This window comes from Erpetoichthys calabaricus, chromosome 1 (assembly GCF_900747795.2).
Source record: "Erpetoichthys calabaricus chromosome 1, fErpCal1.3, whole genome shotgun sequence".
NCBI lineage: Eukaryota > Metazoa > Chordata > Cladistia > Polypteriformes > Polypteridae > Erpetoichthys > Erpetoichthys calabaricus.
Genome location: NC_041394.2, coordinates 131612597 through 131635190, shown reverse-complemented (window position 1 = coordinate 131635190; position 22594 = coordinate 131612597). Strand labels below are relative to the sequence as shown.

The 22594-nt window shown below is 38.2% G+C and overlaps 1 protein-coding gene across 1 annotated transcript in view; it reads right to left on the bottom strand.

Annotated features, from left to right (window-relative positions):
• dock5 (dedicator of cytokinesis 5) overlaps window positions 1–22594 on the bottom strand; it is a 268797-nt gene that overhangs the window by 61270 nt on the left and 184933 nt on the right. Inside the window, exons 19-20 of the mRNA XM_028806298.2 lie at window positions 14798–14895; window positions 10652–10741 (exon numbers count right to left, since the gene is read on the bottom strand). Of these exons, the coding sequence (XP_028662131.1) occupies window positions 10652–10741; window positions 14798–14895 (188 nt within the window). The remainder of the gene's footprint in view (window positions 1–10651; window positions 10742–14797; window positions 14896–22594) is intronic.

Here is a 22594-nt window from a genome sequence, read left to right as displayed (position 1 = left end):
GTTTACCTCCTTCATCGGCTGCGCTGCTTCAAATGGTGAGTATAACACTAAAAATAAGGTAATGGTATGGGGTAGGGTGAGGTTCTATCATACATGATTATATGAGTGGAACTGGGAGTACAGTGAGAGCTTATCACATTTAAATCATTCAGTAATCTCAATATTAATAACCTCTTGCAGTTATAATTATTATTCTTTATGTTTATATGCAACTAGCTGTGTAAGCCCGTGCTGTAAAAAGCCCGGGTTCCTAGAAACTAATGAAGTCGTCAGAAAAAAAACTGAAATGTAGAAATGTCAGGTAATTGAAAGGAACAACTCCGGTCATCTCTCTCCTAGGAGGATTCGTTTTGCCGATGTGCTTGCATTGCTTGTGCAAAAGTAAAAGGAATACCGTTTTGCCGATGTTAGCGGCTAAGTGACATTGTCTCTCTTCTAAGGTTTCGTTTTGCTGACGTACTGGGCTCGCTTGTGTATTAGCTGCAGGAGGTAAAGTAAAAGGGATACTGTTTTGACGATGTTAGCAGCTAAGCGACTTTGTTTTTCTTCGGACGTTTCGTTTTGCCGATGTACTTGCCTCGCTTGTGTATTAGCGGCGGGAGGAAACGTAAAAGGGATACCGTTTTGCTGATGTTAGTGGCTAAGCGACTTTGTCTTTCTTCTGAGGTTTCGTTTTGCTGACGTGTTGGCCTCGCCTGTGTTATTAGCGGCTAAGCGAGTTTTCTGTTTCCTCAGAGGTGGAACCCTTACCCTGACTCCACCTCTCACTTCCGGGCCGGAGAGACACTCGTAGACGTTTATATATAAGATAATAACTGTTTTAGCATTATAATGAAACTGTCAAGAACTTATTTGGAACCATACTAACGTAATTTGGAAAATCTATGGGCAGATTTAATGCATTTTTTGTACTTGTTATTAAACCTGATTGCTATTTTTTGTGATGTAATTTCACTGTCATTTTGTTGAGCATTCTACCATGGGCATTGCAATTTTCTGCATTGATTTCATGGTTGCCGCCCTACTGTTGCTTTTAACCACTGACGGGCAACTGGTGCACCGCCGTGGAATTTTCTAGGGGCGCCGCGAAAACTTTTGTAAAATATTTAAAATTGCTAGTGTTTTTGAACTTTTGGAAGCTCTCATCTCTCTGTGAGCAAGGTTTTTCAACACTTACGGAAATGAAGTCTAAGAAACACGAGAGACTTCAAATGATCGACAAGGAAATGCGCGTCTGTCTTTCGAAAATTGATCATTGCATCAATCTCATATGTGCTAAAAAACAATCTCAACGTTCACATTAATTAAATTTAAGATTTATCCTTTGATTCCTTTATTAATAAAATGTCTTTCAAACTTGTAAAATTAACTGTTTTTATTGGCGATTGTCCATAGATTGTGTCGTCACCACTTTATTTATGGGCAGTCCCTCAGGTGCGCCGCGAAAGAAAATTTTTGGACTTAGTGCACCGCAACTCGAAAAAGGGTGCCTTTCGCTGCTTTTAACAATGTCTTTTACAAGATGTGATATCATCACGTTGCTATTACATAACATTGTGACACAGCTCATTGTCTGAATTCTGGTGACAATAAAAAGGTGCATTTTAGTTTCAGTTCATGGACAAACAACTTGACATTCTCCTGAGACATCCTCTGATATAGAGGCAATGTTACATCTTCTTAGGAATCCCTCTAGGGCTCATCCCTTTCACCATCATTTTGGTGCACAGTTCTTTACTCACTCTTCCTCTGCCTTTTACTCCACATTTCTAAACAAACTTAGTCTGTTTTTTGTCAGCACAACACCTATTAACTCCACATTGGGTTGATTTCTCAATTCTTTATTCATCTTCTTTGAATTCCATGACACACCACACAACCAAATGATCATTCTCATCTCTGTTCCTTTTAGCTTTGTTTCATGTTCCGCATTGATTGGACATATCTCACTCTCATAGAGCATACTGTTCATTACAGAGTTTTCATACATTTTACTCTTCAAAGCCAGAGAGACCCCCTTACAGGTTAGATTGGGATCAGCATCAATGCTGTGCCTACACCTCCATCTGCATGCAACATGTTCCCTAAGTAGCAGAGCTTCAATGCTCATTCCAAACAACTCCGTCTGATATCTTACACTTACTACATGAGCTTTCTGCCCCACCCTGTCATACTTTCTACTCTTGCTGCCTGCAGACTACACTTCCCGCCACTACATCTTTTATGTATCCTCATCTACCAAACCATGCTTTGCTGTGAGTTTCTCCTAACAACCTTATAACATATACTGCACGGCCATTCCCCCACCTAAATAGATCTCTTCTCCCTTCTCCTACAACCATCACCTTAGAATAAGATTGCTGTCTGTCCTGCATATCGTAAAAAACATCAAATACATAGTAGATTGGTGTCAGGGAGAGCATCTAACATTAAAATGTTCTACTTCAGTACCCCTCTTGATGGTAAGACACTACCCTGCACACTAATCAACGCTTAAGAAATGCTTTTTTCTTCTTCGGAATATTCTCTATATTAACTACAATGAAACAATCCAATTCAATAATACAGAAAATCAGACAGGCAGCAAATATTATTTAAGCGTCTAAATCAGTTTACACAATAGGAGATTCAAAACTAACCCAGTAAATCAGAACTGACTAACAACTTGTACATTTAGTGAAAGACTCTCTGCATCACATTTGAAACAGGAGACCAGATTATGCAGTTCTGTCAAGTAACCTCATTAGTTAGCCAAGAAGTCTTTCAAGCATTAGTACAGACATTCTTCTCATGCTACAGATGACATACTATCATGCCTTTTCCACAAAGTGAATCAGAGAAACTGTAGCGGTACTTTCTGAGCCTGTTAAAAACATTATAATTTAAGCAACTGACAAATACTCAGCAGGCTTTGTTAACTGTATTAGGCATCAAGGGATAATAACTTACAGCATGGGCTTTAAATTACCAGGTGTCAAAATGAATTGGCTTAATGTGTGGCTTAAACCTATGCTCCAAATCTAAGCTTCTGCCTGTTAATGTAACACAAGCTAAGTCTGATATTAAATATTACTTTCTACATGTAAAAAAATAAATAAAATGATTCTGTGCTTTTATTTTTAACAGTTTATGGGCAGTACTTTGACAATAAAAGTTTTTAGCTCCTGTTGATCCATTTCAAGTAAAAAAGAGTCAGCATAATCTGATCTCTAATTAAAACTTGAATTCCTCACTGACTTTGCTTTTACTACTTAATAGGCCACTGTTCAAGATTTGCTTTGAACCAAAGAGATATCTGAAATGCTTATTTCTTCTCTGCAATTTCCATCACTTGGCAGAATTCATTCACTGTCTACCTTAGGCAGCTGCAGTACAGCTCGGGTAACCGAAGTGAGCTGAACCATAGCTTATCTGGTCATCTTCATTTTAACTGTTATTTATTCACAGCTGCTTGTCCATGTTGCCCTGCATCAATCTTACAAATCTACAGCACATTGTGTGTGCCCTAGGAGAGACCACTAGTTCACCTCAGCTGTGTGTTACATTTCTATTGTAGAAATTACAAAAGTAGTTAGCGTCTTTACAGAAAGCAAGTCAACTAATTCATTAACTGACAAATACTTAGCCTATCAATAATACATGGGATAATCTCAATATTATTTAACTTTTAGATTCTCATATGATGGTTAGAAGACTCTCTAACTGTCAGCCACATGTGATGCAAGGTGTTAACTGACCTAAAACTACTAAAACACATGCAGACTCATTTAGTGCAACTCTGTTTCTATTGACTGGGAGATGATGAGGTAGACATTCAGGGGATTTCACGTTCTATGTGACTTGAATCCCTTGTGATGCAGACTATTGTTTTATGCTTAGTATTTATTGCCTGATTAATTCCGGAAATGATATATCCACATATAAAAAAGGTAACATTGCTTTAGTAGTTTCCTTACATGTAAATTTATTGTATTTGATGCCACTTACAACAGTGTCCACTTACAAAGTAATTTTACTTTCAACACACAGTCCTAGTAATGAAAGCATCTGACCCTTTGGAGGACAATGATAAGATTGATGGGGGTTAGGATGGGGCAAGAATGACTTTGGGGAGGAATGTTTGAATTTGCACCAAAAAGACATTGTTGGTGGACAACATTAGACTCTTTAAATACATCATACTGACAAACTACATTAATAATATAGCAATAACTTTAATAAATTATTAATCCAGTAAAGATAAACATTTTTGCAGTAACCCCAAAACTCTATACTATTATCAGTTGAACTTTTTCTTGTAGCTACATGTCACATCCACATAGGTCAAATTCACTCAATGAACCTTTTCTTTCTAAATGTGGTATCGTAATTCTTGTTTTAATTTATTTATAATAATGTAATGAACTATTTTAGTCACATTCCTGTGACTTATCTTTCTGAATATCAACTCATAGGCTTTTCTAATATACTGTATATAGCTATTACTGCGGTTTTCTTCAATCAAAAGAAATAGCTAGCTAGAAAAAGTTGTGAAGTAAAGATAAAAAAGCCAGACTTTAGTTCATGATGGAGGTGATTTGAACAGTATGCCTTAATAACAAACTATACTTACTAATACCATATGAGGTCTGTAAGTGAATATACCTCAAAGAAATGCTCAGTGACTGTTTATGTTCTTAATGCAACCAGTACCTTGTTTCACTTTAGTACACGATGAGAAAATCTACCATCTATACACTGAGTTGCTAGTTTATCTGGTACACCTGTCTACTGTGTGTTGCACCTCCTTTGGCCTTATGTGAGCCTGGATTGTACAAGCTACTGGATCTTCAGATATATGGAATGTAGTACCATGTCAAAATAAGTATGTTATGTTGTCGTGCAAGTTAGATAGCTGGACAGTCTTTTTTAAGTTTTAAGATCTAGTGGCTGTGAAGACCACTGAGGGCATGAAAACGCACGTGGAGACTATGTTTTTCACTTACAACAGTGGTACCCAGCATGATCTACAGATGCTGTAGTGTTGAATTTGGATGCAGATTACCCGTTTTTCATCCACAGGACTGGCAAGCACTAGTAGTGTTTTTTTTTTTTGCTTTTCACACCCTTCTTGGTAAGCTCCTCAAACTTTTGTGTATGAAAAGCCCACGATGACAGTAGTACCTGCATCAACTACATGCCACAAAGTCATTAAGGTAATTCGTTTTGCCCATTCCATCACTCAGTTGAGCAATAACTGATGATAGAAATGCTGGCCTGCCTTATTTATACCACCCACTACTATCAAGTATTATCATGTTGTAGACAGGACTCTTGACCAATGAATGGTGGTGGGGGTGGACCTTCAAGTCAAAGGCTTTGTATTATGTGAATGTGTTTTATGTTTAAGACATGACATGATTTTTTTTGGAAATAATCGCTTTAAAAATTGTTTAGAAAACATTGCATAGGTTTTGCATGTTGTGAGAAAATGACTGGGTAACTGACATGTGAATTATGCAACAAGTGTAACGTACAATTTTTTTTTAATGGACATTTCTCATATGCTTTCCCATTGTATAGTACTGGTGACCATTGATTTGTATTATACTGTATCATAAACTTTTTTTATCTTTTTTCTCCATTAAAAAATATCATTTTTGGGTGGACTATTCCTTTACCTGAGGCTCTGGGGTGTCCTTTTTCGTGTAGGAGGGTAGAAGGCGCTGCATCAATTTGGTTGTACATGGTTGCACAAGAGTGCTTTGCTATAACCCATACCCCCATCGAGTGTGAAGCTACTTTAAAACTCTGTGATATCAGAAGTGTGGATTTAGTAGTACAGGTAGAATTTCCTACTCTGTCTGAAGGACAAGTTTTAGAAGTATAAGCATCCAGTTCCCCTTCCAGGGAGATAGCCAGGGAGAATACAGGTGGTAGACATAAAAAATTAGAACATTAGAACAATCTAGATGAGAACAGGCCAATCAGCCCAGCAAAGCTCACCAGTCCTATCAACTTAAACATCACGTCGAATTTTGAAGGTCCCTAACGTCCTACTGTCTATCACACTACTTGGTAACATATTCCAAGTATCTATGGTTCTCTGTGTGAAACTTCCTAATGTTTGTGAAAAATTTTCCCTTAATACGTTTTCAACTGTGTCTCCGTGTTCTTGTTGAACTCATTTTAAAGTAACAATCTCAATTCACTGTACGAATTGCCTTTATAATATTAAACACTTCAACCATGTCACCTCTTAATCTCATTTTACTTAAACTGAAAAGGCTCAGCTCTTTTAATCTTTCCTCATAATTCATCCCTTGCAGTCCCAGAATCAACCTAGTTGCTCTTCTTTGGGTTTCTTTTAGCACTTTGATGTCTTTTTTGCATAATGGAGACCAAAACAGTACACAATTCTCCAGGTAAGTCTTTACCAGTGTGTTAAAAACTTGAACATAACCTCCTTGGCCTTGCACTCTACACGTACAGCTGTATAACCTAACATTTTAGTAGCCTTCTTAATGGCTTTTGAATACTGTCTGGAAAAGGACAATCTGATTATAAATACAGTGATCCCTCGCTATATCGCGCTTCGCCTTTCGCGGCTTCACTCCATCGCGGATTTTATATGTAAGCATATTTAAGTATATATCGCGGATTTTTTGCTGGTTCGTGGATTTCTGCGGACAATGGGTCTTTTAATTTCTGGTACATGCTTCTTCAGTTGGTTTGCCCAGTTGATTTCATACAAGGGACGCTATTGGCAGATGGCTGAGAAGCTAGATTGCTTACTTTTCTCTCTCTCTTGCGCTGACTATCTGTGATCCTGACGTATGGGGATTGAGCAGGGGGGCTGTTCGCACACCTAGACGATACGGACGCTCGTCTAAAAATGCTAAAAGATTATCTTCATGTTGCTATCTTTTGTGTAGCTGCTTCCTGAAACGACATGCTGCACAGTGCTTCGCATACTTAAAAGCTCGAAGGGCACGTATTGATTTTTGACTGAAAAACAAACTCTGTCTCTCTCTCTCTCTCTGTCTCTCTCTCTCTCTCTCTCCCTGCTCCTGACAGAGGGGGTGTGAGCTGCCGCCTTCAACAGCTTTGTGCCGCCGTGCTTCGCATACCTAAAAGCCAAACAGCCCTATTGATTTGTTTGCTAGAGATTGTTTTCTCTATCTATGTGACATTCTGTGCTCCTGACACGCACTCCTTTGAAGAGGAAGATATGTTTGCATTCTTTTAATTGTGAGACAGAACTGTCATCTCTGTCTTGTCATGGAGCACAGTTTAAACTTTTGAAAAAGAGACAAATGTTTGTTTGCAGTGTTTGAATAACGTTCCTGTCTCTCTACAACCTCCTGTGTTTCTGCGCAAATCTGTGACCCAAGCATGACAATATAAAAATAACCATATAAACATATGGTTTCTACTTCGCAGATTTTCTTATTTCGCGTGTGGCTCTGAAACGCAACCCCTGCGATGGAGGAGGGATTACTGTATAAAACATAAAGTAGGCTAGGCTTGACTGGAGACAGCTTTGGCTGCATCAGTGATGATTTAGGTGTGTCTCAATAATAGGATTCAATAGTTACATGATCAATTATTTTATGATTTATATTGGTCATTAATTTACATCATTTTTCAGAGATTTGTTTTCACTTGGACATTAAAGAATCATTTTCCGCTGATCAGTCTTAAAAAAGACAAACAAAATCCACTATGAATTAGTGTCGTATAACAATAAAATGTGAAAATGTCCAATAGAGTGAAACACTTTTCATAGGCACTGTATGCTGGGATTTGATTTGGTAAGGAATTTATATTGCCTCTACATCAGGGTAGTCTGGAATTTTTTGATCCATATCAGTACTTGACCCAGATCATACTTTTTTGAGTATCCACATGATCAGTATTCTAACAGAAATGGTGCAGTGAGATGGCGACTTTTTTGAGCATGCTGTATGACAAATTCACTCTGCATCCTTATTTAGAGGTTACCCCATTTACTGCATGTTTCTTATGACAGCTATCAAATGGTTTTTTTTAAAGATTATTATTACTGTTCACTACTGTGTAAGACTACACTCTAACCTCATTTAGATATTCTAAGTGCAGGCTTTTGAAAGCTTAATGATGCAGCTAAACATTAAGCAGGAGCATAAAGTAAAAAAGAGGCCATTTCAGCTACTTGATGAACAAGAGGCTGCTTACATATGATGAAGTACTGCAGTAAAATAAATGTTTTGTGAAGGAACAAATTAATCACTACAATCAAAAAATGTATTGATGCGTATTCTGAATCACTATGAGAAGTATAGCGAGTTGTTTGGTCTGCTTGTGGACCAGTTTTATAAATAAGTAAAAAAATAAATACTGCTCCATATTTGTATATACAGTAACCAGATTTTCTAAGAACATAAAACAGGGGCAGAAGGGAGATTTAGGAGTAATGAGTGTTGGTTATTTGCATGGCTTATAATAATCCATGTACTCTACTGTCATTTTTGTATTTTTGAATCTATTACAATGGTGTTGATTACAAAAAGCAAGCTTTCAAGGCAACTCAGGCCCCTTCTTCAGGAAAGATATAAGATCTTGCCTGAAGAAGGGACCTGAGTTCCCTCGAAAGCTTGCTTTTTGTAATCTTTTTAGTTAGCCAATAAAAGGTGTCATTTTGCTTGACTTCTCACTACATTCACAATGGCTAATATGGTACAACACCCTAGTACTAATGGTGTTGATATTATTCTACACATACTGTATCTTGCACTAATGTTAATAATATTTGCACATATGATAATGCAACATAACCACTTGTAGAAGAAACCCCAACACAGCCACTCAGATCACAGGGACTACTTTATGATTACACTGTAGACAATGCAATTACCACTTTAAGTCAATAAACAAAACAATAAAGGAAGCAGACTACCTCAGAGGTTGATATTTACTTTTAATATTCAGTTACACTGAGATATTGGCCTGAATGAAGGTGAGAAAAGAGGGTCAGCGTCTGGCATATCTGCTAATAGGTGTAGTGGTGCTGTCACACAGTACACACCTCTCACATATAATTTCAGTTAGTTATTAATGTGAATTACTCTGTGATGAAATGTAAATGCTTAAATGGATTAACATGAAAATAAAAACAAATCTAGATTGGACGTGTATTCACATTTTGATATGACAATTCAAGCTGAGCTCAAGTCGTCCAGTTACAATGTGAGGTCACACTAAAGCTTGAATGGAGGCCAAGCAGTGGTTACTTTGCCTGCCTGCCATGATTAATAAAGGAACAATTACATCTATAATATATGTATATATGTTTTTGTGGTTAAGAGTGTGTATTGATCAGATGATCAACCATGAAGACTAAAAAAAGTAAATGTACAAATTATTAAGAAAAGTTTGCAAAGGCAAGAATCTTGTCAGGTAAATAATATAAAAGTCTGAAACATTGTGTTTTAGTAATGCCCCCTTCATATGCACTACAATGTATAGACTAAAATCCACAAATCCTGATATGTAAGCATTCCAAAGAAGCCTCTGTAGTTAAAAGTTCTACCAAATGAGTTTCTGTTGTATTACTTTAGGGGGTGAACACATACGTATTATATTCTTTTTGTTTAGATTCTTTTTCAAATTGTTATACAGTTAAAACATTACATCTTGCCTGAAGAAGGGGCCTGAGTTGCCTTGAAAGCTTGCATATTGTAATCTTTTTAGTTAGCCAATACAAGATGTAATTTTGCTTGACTTCTCACTACAATTAAAAATTAAGGAACAATACAAAAGTTTCAGTAATTCTAGGATGGTCACTTACCAATTACATAGTGCACATAAATATGCTTTAATATTATAATTTTTTTCTTTGCTTATGAAAAATAAAGTTCAATCTAACAAAGAATGGATCAGATTAGTTCTAATCCAGTAAGTAGTACAAGTGATGACTGGATGAAAAAAAAGAAACATTACTACTTCTTCTTGGATGGAGTTTTGTCCATTGCACCTTCTCTTGTTATTCTTAAATGTGCTTTACTACTAAACATGTTTCCCAGACTAAACACTATGAAGAAACCATAAGAGCAGAGACCAGTTGAGAGTGCCCAAAGTTGTCGACTACCTATGTGCATTCATCCACCTGAGCACCAACAGCTCTGCAAGTATCTTCTTTTTATCTAGGCATGGTATTGACCACCAAAAGCTGTGTAAAGTGGTGCTGCTACTGTTACACATTTTGTTTAGGGACATATTAAAAAAATTACTGCCATCCCAACACTGAAACCTGAATAGCCCTGCTCAGGTTGGTGTGCACTGGAGCCGAACCTGTCATTGAACCATCTCTGGGTAAACACTACTCCTTCATATCACACACTTACACATATGCATATACAAATTCACTCACAGAAGACCAATTTACAGTCAAAAATCACTGTGTTTTTTGGGAGAAATGTTGGAACATCCAGATACATATGGAGAATGTACAAGCATTTAGACAGACAGTGACCATACTGTGATTTGAATCCATTACTCCTGAGCTGTACTTTATGGCTGGCCTATAATGGAATCATTCTCTCATTCCACACTCTTAAATTTGTAAGAGGCAATTGTATATTAGTCTATTTGTTAAGAAATGAAGACAATAAAAAAGGAGTTGCCTACATACCAGAGCATCAAAAACGAGGCTGTCATAGGTGTCCTTTTCGGAAGTCATCATCATGATGCTGAAAAGTGCATCCAGTGTGTCCTGGAGAAACTGTAGAAGATGGAAAGACAAGAGAGTTGGGGAAGGTTGTTGTAATTTAATGATGCCCCACTAAAGTTTATGCAAGAGTTTTAGTTTATAGGTTTATAAGATCACTAGATGGATTGAAATCCAAATAATCAATGTGGACCTCAGCATTAATGTTTGCAGTGCAGTACTCACTACATCCATCCATCCATTTTCCAACCTGCTGAATCCGAACACAGGGTCACGGGGGTCTGCTGGAGCCAATCCCAGCCAACACAGGGCACAAGGCAGGAACCAATCCCGGGCAGGGTGCCAACCCACCGCAGGACACACACAAACACACCCACACACCAAGCACACACTAGGGCCAATTAAGAATCGCCAATCCACCTAACCAGCATGTCTTTGGACTGTGGGAGGAAACCGGAGCGCCCGGAGGAAACCCACGCAGACACGGGGAGAACATGCAAACTCCACGCAGGGAGGGCCCGGGATACTCACTACATTTGTTTCTGTTATATGCTATTTGGTATGGGACTCATAAAAGCAGTATTAATGTTTGTGATGTGCCATCTAATGGAACAACAAATGCAATGGATTTTATTACTAAAAAATGTGATGCGGCATCTTTTGGAACGAGAGAGACATAGCAACAGGATGTACACAGAGAGAAACACAGACACTTATCCTTTTAATAAGCTGGATTCTTGCCACTTGCACAGAGTATAGTAAAATTCTTATTTGCATGTGTCAATCAACACGCAACACATTATCACTATCCAGCACCAAGAATGGTAAGTACGGCAACTTTACCTAAAGAAATACTTTATTTAAGGGTGTGATCTTTTCATAATGGAGTGTACATACCGAAAGCACCAATCCTCATTGTCCAATGAGCCTACTGTACATGAAGCAAAACAGCACACATGGAGATCAAGAGCACATTTTTAAAACAATTCCAAAAACACCACAGGATGACATACCAATTTAAATGCACATAATTATTTTGCTGTACACGTGTGGCTAGTGAAAATGCAAAAACTTTTTTCACAAATTATGTGTTGAAATGCATCATCATGTGCATGTACAAAGAAATTCTTACTTTGATGTCTCATTCAGACTCAAGACAGTCGTGTCATATCATCATGTAAAGAATACAACAAACACACACAGTGAATACTAAACCATACATTAAATCCCATATCAGATGACATATTCAAGAAACATTCACAATTTTCCATATGAGCGACTGTTAAGTAGTCCTATAACTTGAGACATAACAACTCACCCTGAACGTAATGGTTCAAATGCTAATGTGCCTGAACTGCCTACTGGAACAGAGGAGGAAGAAAATTCGCTGTGCATGATGACTGAGGTATTCAGTGATACTGTTTGCCTTTCTGTGGCAGCATGTCTTATATATGCCCTGGATTGCAAAAGAAGCTTCCTCGTACCAGTCCTTTGTCAACAAGAAAACCTTAATATATTTGGAAACCTTTCTGAAAACATAGTTACTCATGGTTTTTGAGTGTAGGTTGAGGGGAAAAAATTACTAATTTATCAATTTAAAATTAAAAAGCATGAGCATGTTACCCCGATTTTGGCTTTCCTTCACTGGCTTCCAGTTCGTTTTCAAATCCATTTTAAGATCCTTGTATTTGTTTTTAAATTATTAAATGGTTGTGCCCCATTTTATTTGTCGGAACTGCTGCACCCTTATGTACTGTCTCGCTGTCTCAGGTCAGCAGGCCAGATGCTTTTACTTTTCCCTAAGTTACGATGCAAACTCCAAGGTGATTGGGCTTTTTCAGTTGCAGCTCCAAAACTCTGGAACGATTTGCCGCTGCACATTAGGCAGGCTCTTTCACTTGCTGTCTTTAAATCTTATTTAAAAACACACCTTTACACCCTGGCCTTTAACCCAGTATGAATTTTTGACTTTTTATTGTGAATCTCTTCAGCTCTTATGTGTTTATGTGTTTCTGTTTCTTTAACCCTTTGGTTATTGTTTGTCTGATATGTTGGGTTTTTATTGTATAGCACTTTGGTCAGCCTTGATGTTATTTTTGAAGTGCTTTATAAATGAATAAATTAATTAATTAAACCACGACACATTAAAGTGTGCACAAAAGGAATTGGTCTAAACAATTTATGAATCCACTGTATATATCCATTGATCAATTCATTTTCCAACCCGCTGAATACGAACACAGGGTCACTGGGGTCTGCTGGAGCCAATCCCAACCAACACAGGGCACAAGGCAGGAACCAATCCCGGGCAGGGACACACACAAACAGACCCACACACCAAGCACACACTAGGGACAATTTAGAATCACCAATCCACCTAACCTGCATGTTTTTGGTGCTACCACTGCGCCACCATGCCACCCTACTATATATATATATATATATATATATATGGTTGAATAGTTTACTGTCAAATAATCCAAAGAGTATGCGACACGTGTTTCGCCCTAATTCTGGGCTCATCAGGCGTACATACTCACTGCACCCCCCTCTCGGGGAATCGAACCTCGGACGTCAGCGCTAGAGGCTGTTGCGCTACGGCGTGTGGTTCGTTTATTCGACAGCCTGTAGATCGGGGTAATTACATTCATGGAATTCGTAGTCTGAATCACAACCTGATTGTATGGGTGGTTACCTACCAGGTAACGCTTGTGGTTGGTCTATAAACGAACCACATGCCGTGGCACAATGTAAGAGCCTTCGCCTCTAGCTCTGACGTCCGAGGTTCGATTCCCCGAGAGGGGGGTGCAGTGAGTGTGTATGCCTGATGAGCCCAGAATTAGGCCGAAACACGTGTCGCATACTCTTTGCATTATTTGACAGTAAACTATTCAACCATTCTATGATCTGCTTCTCGCAACTGAAATAGGGCACCGTGGCGGATGTTTGCCGACTTGCAGACCAACCACAAGCGTTACCTGGTAGGTAACCACCCATACAATCAGATTGTGATTCAGACTACGAATGTCATGAATATATATATATATATATATATATATATATATATATATATATACACACACACACACACACACACACACACACACAGAGGATTTAATATCCTTCTTTGAGTTACAAGAAATATTCTTCACAGTTACAACAATCAGTGTTGTATTATCCATTACTGCTAATCCCATCTGCATGAAATAAAAGGTATTAAAAACCAGGAGACTACGATTATATCATTCATTCATGCAGCTAATCTACAGCTACTATTCCTTCTGTAGCCACATCTGAGTCCTTACCTTTTAACGTTTTGCCTCATTTATCTTCCCATTGCAATGGATTAGAAATTGGCAAAAAACATAGATGATGCCTAAATGAAGGTCTAAGGAAATGTTTCCTCTTCCACCACATCATTTGCTTCTCCATTGCTCTCTCACTCACCACTGCAATCACCGACTACCCCACAGCACTGATGCTGCTACCACCTCCACCCATTCTATTTGTTTTCAATTTGTTTGTTGAGTGGGATATTTCGGGAGTTTTTTTCTTTTCTTACTCAGTTACTTTTTTAATTAAAGTTCAAATACTGTGCACATAAAAATGAGTGTCTTATGTTTGGTTTGTTTTCCAGTCTAAGTGTATGCTGCCTAATGCATTAGCTACTAATGAGCACAATATGAGCCTGCAAACATTATTATCATCATCAGCATCATTAACGAATGGCATTTAGTTAGAAGCATTAACTACCAAAGACAATGTTTTCATTTCATTGGAATTTGCTTTTATTTTAGAAAAAATGGGTGTCAATGTTGAAACTCGGAAATGCATCACTCTTCTTCCCTTAAAAATAATAGTGATTATGTAGTCAAATTATGGTGGAATCCATGATAAAAAAATGCCCAAAATAGTGACACCACAATGTTCCTGAAATAACAATAAAATATATAAATAAATGGAAATTAAAATTAACACATCAATAAATTAATGAACAACATGTTCCTGACATAGAGTAGCACATCTTGATGTCGAAAGGCAGTCTGGAGCACTCCTAATAAAGATACACACAAAAAAAAGTAAAAATCGTAATATACTTCAGCAGCTCACCTTAACTATTTCTCCCCCATCCACCTCCATAAGGCGCTGTAGGGTCTGCTCCAAATTTTGGGGATTTGATCTCCAGTTTAGTAAGCCCAGTAAATCCACTGTAAAAAATCAAATAAAATAATAAAAAAGAAAATTATACAGAAACAGTAGCAAAAACTTTTCTAAATAATTCAATAAATGCATACAAAATTGATACATAATATTTATACAAAGATGCCTTTCTTGTAATTGGATGTGTTTTTTTATAAGAATAACAAGCTGGAAAACTTCAAACTATAGTAGAGGATGGTGTAGTTTGTCCCGAAAAATAGAAAACTTGAAGATGTGCTCATGGTGGCATTTAAATTAAGAATAATTCAATACCTTTCCTTCTAACAATTTGTGTAACAGGTCATGTAGCCTCCTTCTGTAACATCTAGAACCAGGAAAAGTCCTGAGCAGATTTATAAGAACTTTGGAAGTATTTTTCTTCAGCTACATGCTAGAAGAATATTACCCAAGACACATCTCTTAAGGTCCACTTCAAGTTGCGCAGGATCACCACCGTCAAGTAGGATGGAAAAAGGGTCAGCAAAAGGTTCCCCCGCTGGCAAATCTACTGGAAACTATAGAGGCACAGAATCCTCAATTCACTAAAAGGAATTTGGAGGAACTCTTACTGAGAGGTTATGCTGGGTGCTCCTAGTGGACAGACTGAGAAAGAAGGATGATAGACAAAGTGCTTTCTTTTATTATTAAATAATAAATGTAATCAAGCAGAATGTAATTACAGTATGTTTTCAAGCAGTGTTTTAGCTGGCAATAAACTCTATATCGGTCATAATGGGTTTACCCCTTTCAACTTATCAAAAATCATTTAATTGATATGTCTTTAAACTTTTTTTGGGGGGGGAGAAATGCAGCTGATACGTAAAAACTATAACTATGATGTTTTCCCAGTTGCTACAGATTCTTCCAGACATTGTGCATAGCTGCTGAAGATTTTAACTCATTTTCTTCACTTGCCCAAACTGTTAAAAGTCTAAGGATAGAGGTTGTCATGGTCAAAAGGTCATCTGTAAAATAAGTATGTAAGTCCACACTTTAAACAGACTTAAGATCTGAAACCTCATTTTTAAATTGTGCGTTAAGCATTTAGAGCCAGTGGCTACATAGTCACACACAGGCTGTGTTTAATTTATAACTAGCCATACTACCTGTTGAAGACTGGTAATACAACAATTTTAAAATATTTGCTATCTCTTGCCCTACTTGTATCTTCAGCGACTTTCCTCAATATCCATATGTGAGCAAATCTCTCTTAACTGGTGCTCTTCCTCTTGAGCGCATTCACGTAAAGCCTGCTTCTTAGACTCTATCATTACTTTGAAGGTGCCGTTCTAGTCTCCTGTCTTTGAAGGCGACTCACCATAACCTCCTGTGCCATTTCCTCTTTCGATCAAGTCACCAAAGAACAAATTCTCCAATCAGATTGCTCTGAAGGACTAGTCACACACACAGACCTTAGTGTTTTATTATATAGGATATAATCAAATATATTCAATTGTCATATTAATGCTTGTGGTTTCTTTCAAACACCCAGCATACTGAATCCTGATTTGTGACAGGTTCGCTGTTTCTACCACACTCTCTCTAGTCAGAATATTGAAGCAATGCAATATAATATATAATGAAAGACAGTGAATGATAAGGAGAGTGTCACACACTTGCAAGTAGGAGGAAGCTGTATGGACCAAGTGAGGGTAATTCCACACCAGGCCAGGAGGTGCACTAAACCTTCTTCTATTATCTGTACAGACCAAAAATGGGAAAACCTCTCTGACTCAGCCCTAAAGACACCACTTCCAGTTCCAGTGCCTAGGAGAATGTCACTTCCGGTTCCGGTGCGTAGAAGAACGTCACTTCCGATTCTGTCACCTAGGAAAGCATCACTTACGATTCCGACGCTTAGAAGAGCGTCACTTCCGGTTACGACATCAGAAGAATGTCACTTCTGTTCCCTTACACCACTTCCAGTCTTGGCGTTTAAAGTTGCCATCTTAACCACTATTCATCAGTTCTTGTTTCGACTCCATCAAAGACACTACTGTCTTACTTCCAAAACCCATTGCAGCCAAGGATAATACAGTATATGGGTGGCTGCCCCAAACATTTTTAAGTGTTTCGAGTCTGATCCTTTCACAAGAGTGATATCAGTATTAAAGTTGAAAAGTTTCTGTGAAGCTTTTATCAGATGTCACAACATTTGAATTAAAACATAAAATCAAAATAAAGTCATTAGTTAATCTTGCATGAAGAATAAAATGAATTTGATTCCATTCCTTGCCGATTGATCAGTGTACGTATTGTGGCAAGCGGCTGGGGGTGGGACCCAGCCAGGACGGCCAGAAGGAGCGGAGGAGGGATTACGCCTCCTCCAGACCACGAGGGGGCGACCGCTCTGGTGGCTTTGGGGACCACGGGAACAGAGCTTAGAAGCTCAGTCCTATAGGGGCCTGCATCCCTGCCAGGGGGTGCCTGGATGCCTGAGAGCCCTGGCCCTCAGCTGAGAGGGAAGAAGACCAGGGACACCAGGAGTGCTTCTGGGTGCACAGCCGGCACTTCCGCCATATCAGGGTGTGCTGGTAGTCGCTCACTGGGAGGCACCTGAAGCATGACCGGGTGGGTATAAAAGTGGCCGCCTCCCTCCATTCGATGGCTGAAGTTGGGAGGAAGAGAGATAGAGCTCAGGAGGAGAGGAGTGGAGGCGGACCTGAAAAGAGAAAAGGCATTGTGAGGCCTGGACTTTGGGGTGATTGGTGCTGCAGCACTGGGGTTGTGTGTGCACTTGTAAATATGGAAAATGTAAATAAACGTGTGTTGGTTGGTGAACCATCGGCGTCCACCTGTCTGTGTCCGGGCTGTTCCCCACAGTATAAAGATGTACTAGACGTGCTTGCTGTATTCAATGTGTATGACAATCATATTATATAAGTAAGGATAAAATTGAAAGAAACATAAGTTTGCAATGAAAACCAGTGGAATAAGAAAAGACGTTTATATCTATAACACAGTCATGCTCATGATTTCTGTCAAGTTTTTCATCCAGGACCTTGCATATGTATTAGATGGAAGTCAAAACCAAACAGTCTGGCTGTGTATTCTGCAAGATGTTTCACAGCTCATCTGAGCAACTAAATAGTACAACTGAGTGGCAGCGAAATTCATCAGTATGTAAATCCTGGTTATTTCACTCTAATACAGATGGCTTTCTTTACACCTCTTTTAAAACTGTTATCCCTCAATAGAGGTGGGAAGCCTTCAATACCACTTATCAACCTTATTCAATGCACTTAACATCTGCCTCTAGATGTTCTTGACACCATGGATTAGAGTTAGGGTAATGTCAGATTACCCATAAAAGTTTAAATTTTGAATAATTTCCATATCACTGAACTGAAGATGTTCCTCGGAAGAGTGGTGAAACGTCTTCAAGGATACATAGCAAATTCTGTTGTTTTTGACTTACTACTTCTAGACACACTCATAATGAGGAGAAAAAGAAAGTGCTGATGCTATCCTGCTATTCAATTTAAAGACAACCAAGATTATATCATTTTTTATTCTACCAAGGTCAAAAAAGTAGCTTAAAAGCTACGACTGAGAAAATCTTTTTCCATGGCTTAAAGACTGGAGAGCATAATCATCAAGTATGAAGATTTTTTAGTGAGAAAATAGTCCACTACAATAATAGACATATTACATTTACAATAAATGTCTGAACATGAAAACAAATAGCTTCCCCAATTTTTTTTTCCTCATTTCAGCATTTAAAACTGTTGTGCCTTTAAAGCTGACCCCCAAACTCTTCAATTTAGGACTGTATCAGTGTTCTGAGGAGACATGTAAGAAGGGATGGCATTGCTTTACATACACTAAGTATTTACATACATGTAACAATAAATGTGAACTTGTTTCTACAGTAAGCAAGAATTTTCTCATAATCACCAGGAGATGGTGACACAGAGCCTGCAGCAGGGAAGGTACAAATGACAAACTGGCTTAGGCCTTTATAAGCCATGTTCTAAAATAGTCCAACTATAGATGTGCGCACAAACACAAGACTAAGATACAGAAAGATATGAACGAATGATGCTGGTGTGATGGACGGCCGGCAGCTCAACCAGGACGAAACCCCCTGGATGCTAGATGGCGACTTCCCTTCAGCTTAGCGGTGTCCCAGATTCCTGCATGGCACTATGGGAGATGGAGTTTGGCTTCACAGCCCTGCTTGGTACTGTGGGTGCCGCCAGGGGACACTGCAGGGAGACACAGGGATTTCTGTTTCCAATATAGCCCGGAAGTACTCCCAAGTACAGAAGTACTTCTGGGCTGAAGAAAATACAAGTCTCCATCTGACCCGGAAGTGCTGGAGAAAAAAAGACGACACAGAAGACGGTATGTGAGACTTTTAAAATGTATCGTGTCATTACGATCGGGAATATGCGACGCTTGAATATAAAAGCACCACAAATACATTTGTATGTCGGCATTTTGCTTCACCACATCGAACAATTCATCAAACATCAAAGCGCGCACACCGATATCATAGGATCCGCAAAGCTTTCTGTCATATGTAGATAGTAAACAGAGACTGACGTCACATTCCAACTTTTAGCACACTGCGCCCCCAGACTTTTTTCTTGTACTGCAACTTGCGCATGCGTCACGTTAATTTCTGAGGACATCCTCTGAGGACGCATCAAATGAACGCTGAGAACGCGTGGCAGCCATGATGCGGGCACGTACGCATTTTGAGCGTGAAGTATAAATGAGCCCTAAGGGTGTAAGAGGTCAGTAAGATATAAGGGAGCTAAACCATTCAGGGACATAAAAACACATTTTAAAGTCAATCCTGTAGCGAAATAGAAGCCAGCGTAGAGAAGCTAACACTGATATGATGTGATTCTGATTTTGTGTGCCTGTTAGAAGCCTGGCAGCAGCGTTCTGGATGAGCTGAAGAAAAGCAAGGAATGACTGATTAACTTCAATGTACAATGAGTTGCAATAGGCAAGCCGAGAACAGACAAACGCATGAATTAATGTTTCAAAATTATGTACAGAAAGAAAGGGCTTGACCTAAGGTCAACACCCTGAGCTGATAGAAAACAGGCTTTTTAATTTGTTTATCAAATTTGAGAACATTCTCAAAAATCGCACCAAGATTTTTTGTAAAGGGTTTACAGTAGGTTGTCAGGGGGCCAAGATTAATTTCTGTAGCACAAGTAAGATCAGAAGGTCCAAAACACACAATCTCTGTCTTTTTGTCATTTAGACTAAGACAATTTAGTGACAGCCATGTTTTAGTATCTTCCGGACATTCCAATAAAGGTTTAAGATAATTTGTTTTGATCTATTTCTGTGGAAAATATATCTGTGTATCAACTGTGCAGCAATGGAAAGAAATAGTGTTTTTTAAAATGCAGAAACAGAGGTACTCTGTCTGCTAAGCCCCATAAATCTGGAAGACACCCTAGCACTAATCTAAACTGGGGCATTCAGAGCCAGTGGATGGTTGACAAAAGGCTATTAAAAACATCTGGTCAATAGCAGGCAGAACCATAAATAACTGTTTTAAATGTGAGAACTGTGAGGCAGAACAGAAGAACAATCAAAACCTTCCAACCAGTTAAATAACAGTAAACGGTTAGTGACGTCATATAGCCATTTTACAATGTGAAGCCCAGAAGTTTCCTGAATGACCCAGTCCTTTAAAGTTTGTAAAAAGACTCGTGGCGTATAGACAGTGTGGACACCAAGGAGAAGTTACAGCCTTGTGTTACTATAGAAAAACAAGGGCCACCCCTAAGCCCAAAAGAGATCCCAGAACTTGGTTGAAGTAACCTTGAGGGAGTTTAAAGCTGCTTAAAGCCAGAGACATATGGAGTCTACCACTGACAGGAGATTTTAGGGTACATGATAGGAGGAAGAAGCCAGAAAGTTTGACAGGAGGTGAGAAAGGAAAATGGTTTGATATTTTGGGGATGTCACTAATAGGACAAGCTGCATTACCATTTCAATTTTGTACTCTCCATGTTCCCTAATATGCATTGTTATTTAAAATAAAGGCACCAAATTTGTATACTTATGAGTTTCTTGGTTTTAACTTTTGTGGTTCAGGGATGCCATAGAGAACCTTCTTCTGTTACACTATTATAAACTATTTATTGTAAAAGATATATAAAAAAGCATAAAAACAGTAAGCTTCTTCAGGAAGAATCTAATGTTGGGAAATTAATATGTTTTACTGTATGTAGAAAACCCAATGAGCTGTCAAAAAATGGCATGCACTTCCAGGATGTGCCACAAGATGGTGCCAAAGCGCATCAAACGCCCCAATTAAAGTCAACAGAACAAACTTTGTAGCAACTTCTGTTTTAACTAACGTGTGCTTGGAGCTGCTTCCTTACCTTTCATGGTAAATGAATGCATAAGTTCTTCAAAACTGAGCAGATGTTGACCTGCAACTTTGGCAGAAGATCACAGAGTGCAGTGCTGCAAGCTGCATACAGTAACATAAGAATATGAAGGAAAAAGCTGACACATTCTTAGATGTCTCTCAAAAAGTGTAATAAACTAATTGAAAAGGATACATTAACCTATTAAAGTCAAATCTTCACATATTTTTCCTGTATTCTTAAGTAAGGTCAGACTGTCTGTAAAACATAACTATGACATTGAGTGTACACCCTCCATTCTCTGCATACTTCTGCACTGCTTATCTATAGTCACTTCAGACAAACATGGGGATAGGAATTTCAGCTTAACCATAACCACTTGCTTTACTGTGTTACAAATTTACCATGTTTAAAACAGCTGACAATACTGTAAGTTGTCTGTTAAAAACAATACATTTTATTGTGCACTGTGGTGATGAAAAGCCCAAAGGCTTTATAAATGTAATTAAGAATGGACTAGGAAATGAAAATGTTAAGTAAATGGCTTCGTAAAACACATGGCAAAAAAACAAGAAAGAATGACTGCCAAAACTAAAAATGTTATCCAAGAATCAAAAGAGCAAAACTACGTATCTGTCCTTGCCCATTACCTCCCTCATACACTGCAAAAAAGAAATCTAATCACGTGAAAATGACATTAAATCTTGTTTACCTTACTGTGAGAATTATTGACTTATCAAAAAAATTATATTTATGATTATTTAGCTTACTTTAATGTAGAGAAAAGCCAAGCAAAATGACACCTTTTATTGGCTAACTAAAAAGATTACAATATGCAAGCTTTCAAGGCAACTCAGGCCCCTTCTTCAGGCAAGATGAGAAGGGGCCTGAGTTGCCTCGAAAGCTTGCATATTGTAATCTTTTTAGTTAGCCAATAACAGGTGTCATTTTGCTTGGCTTTTCTCTACATTCATAATGGCTAACACGGTACAACACCCTAGTACTACTAGCTTACTTTAAGAAATCTTGTTCAGTAAACTTTGCTTACTGCATTTGCATAAAAGCAAAACAGCTCCCATTTAAGGTTTGTTCAGTTTTTGCATATACATTTTTTGCAATGTAATAAATAGATATTGGATATTGAATACTGTCTAAGATTATAATATTGTGTTTCACAGTCTAATTAATTTTTTACAAGTGTGTACTGTCCTTTTATATAAAATATTACAGATACTGTATATACAGTAGTATGGAACTAGTTGCACTATGCTACAGGAAATGTACAATTTACACCTACAAAAACATGGACAAAAAAGGCCTGGAGGGAAACTCTACAAAATGGTATAATTTACTGATACAT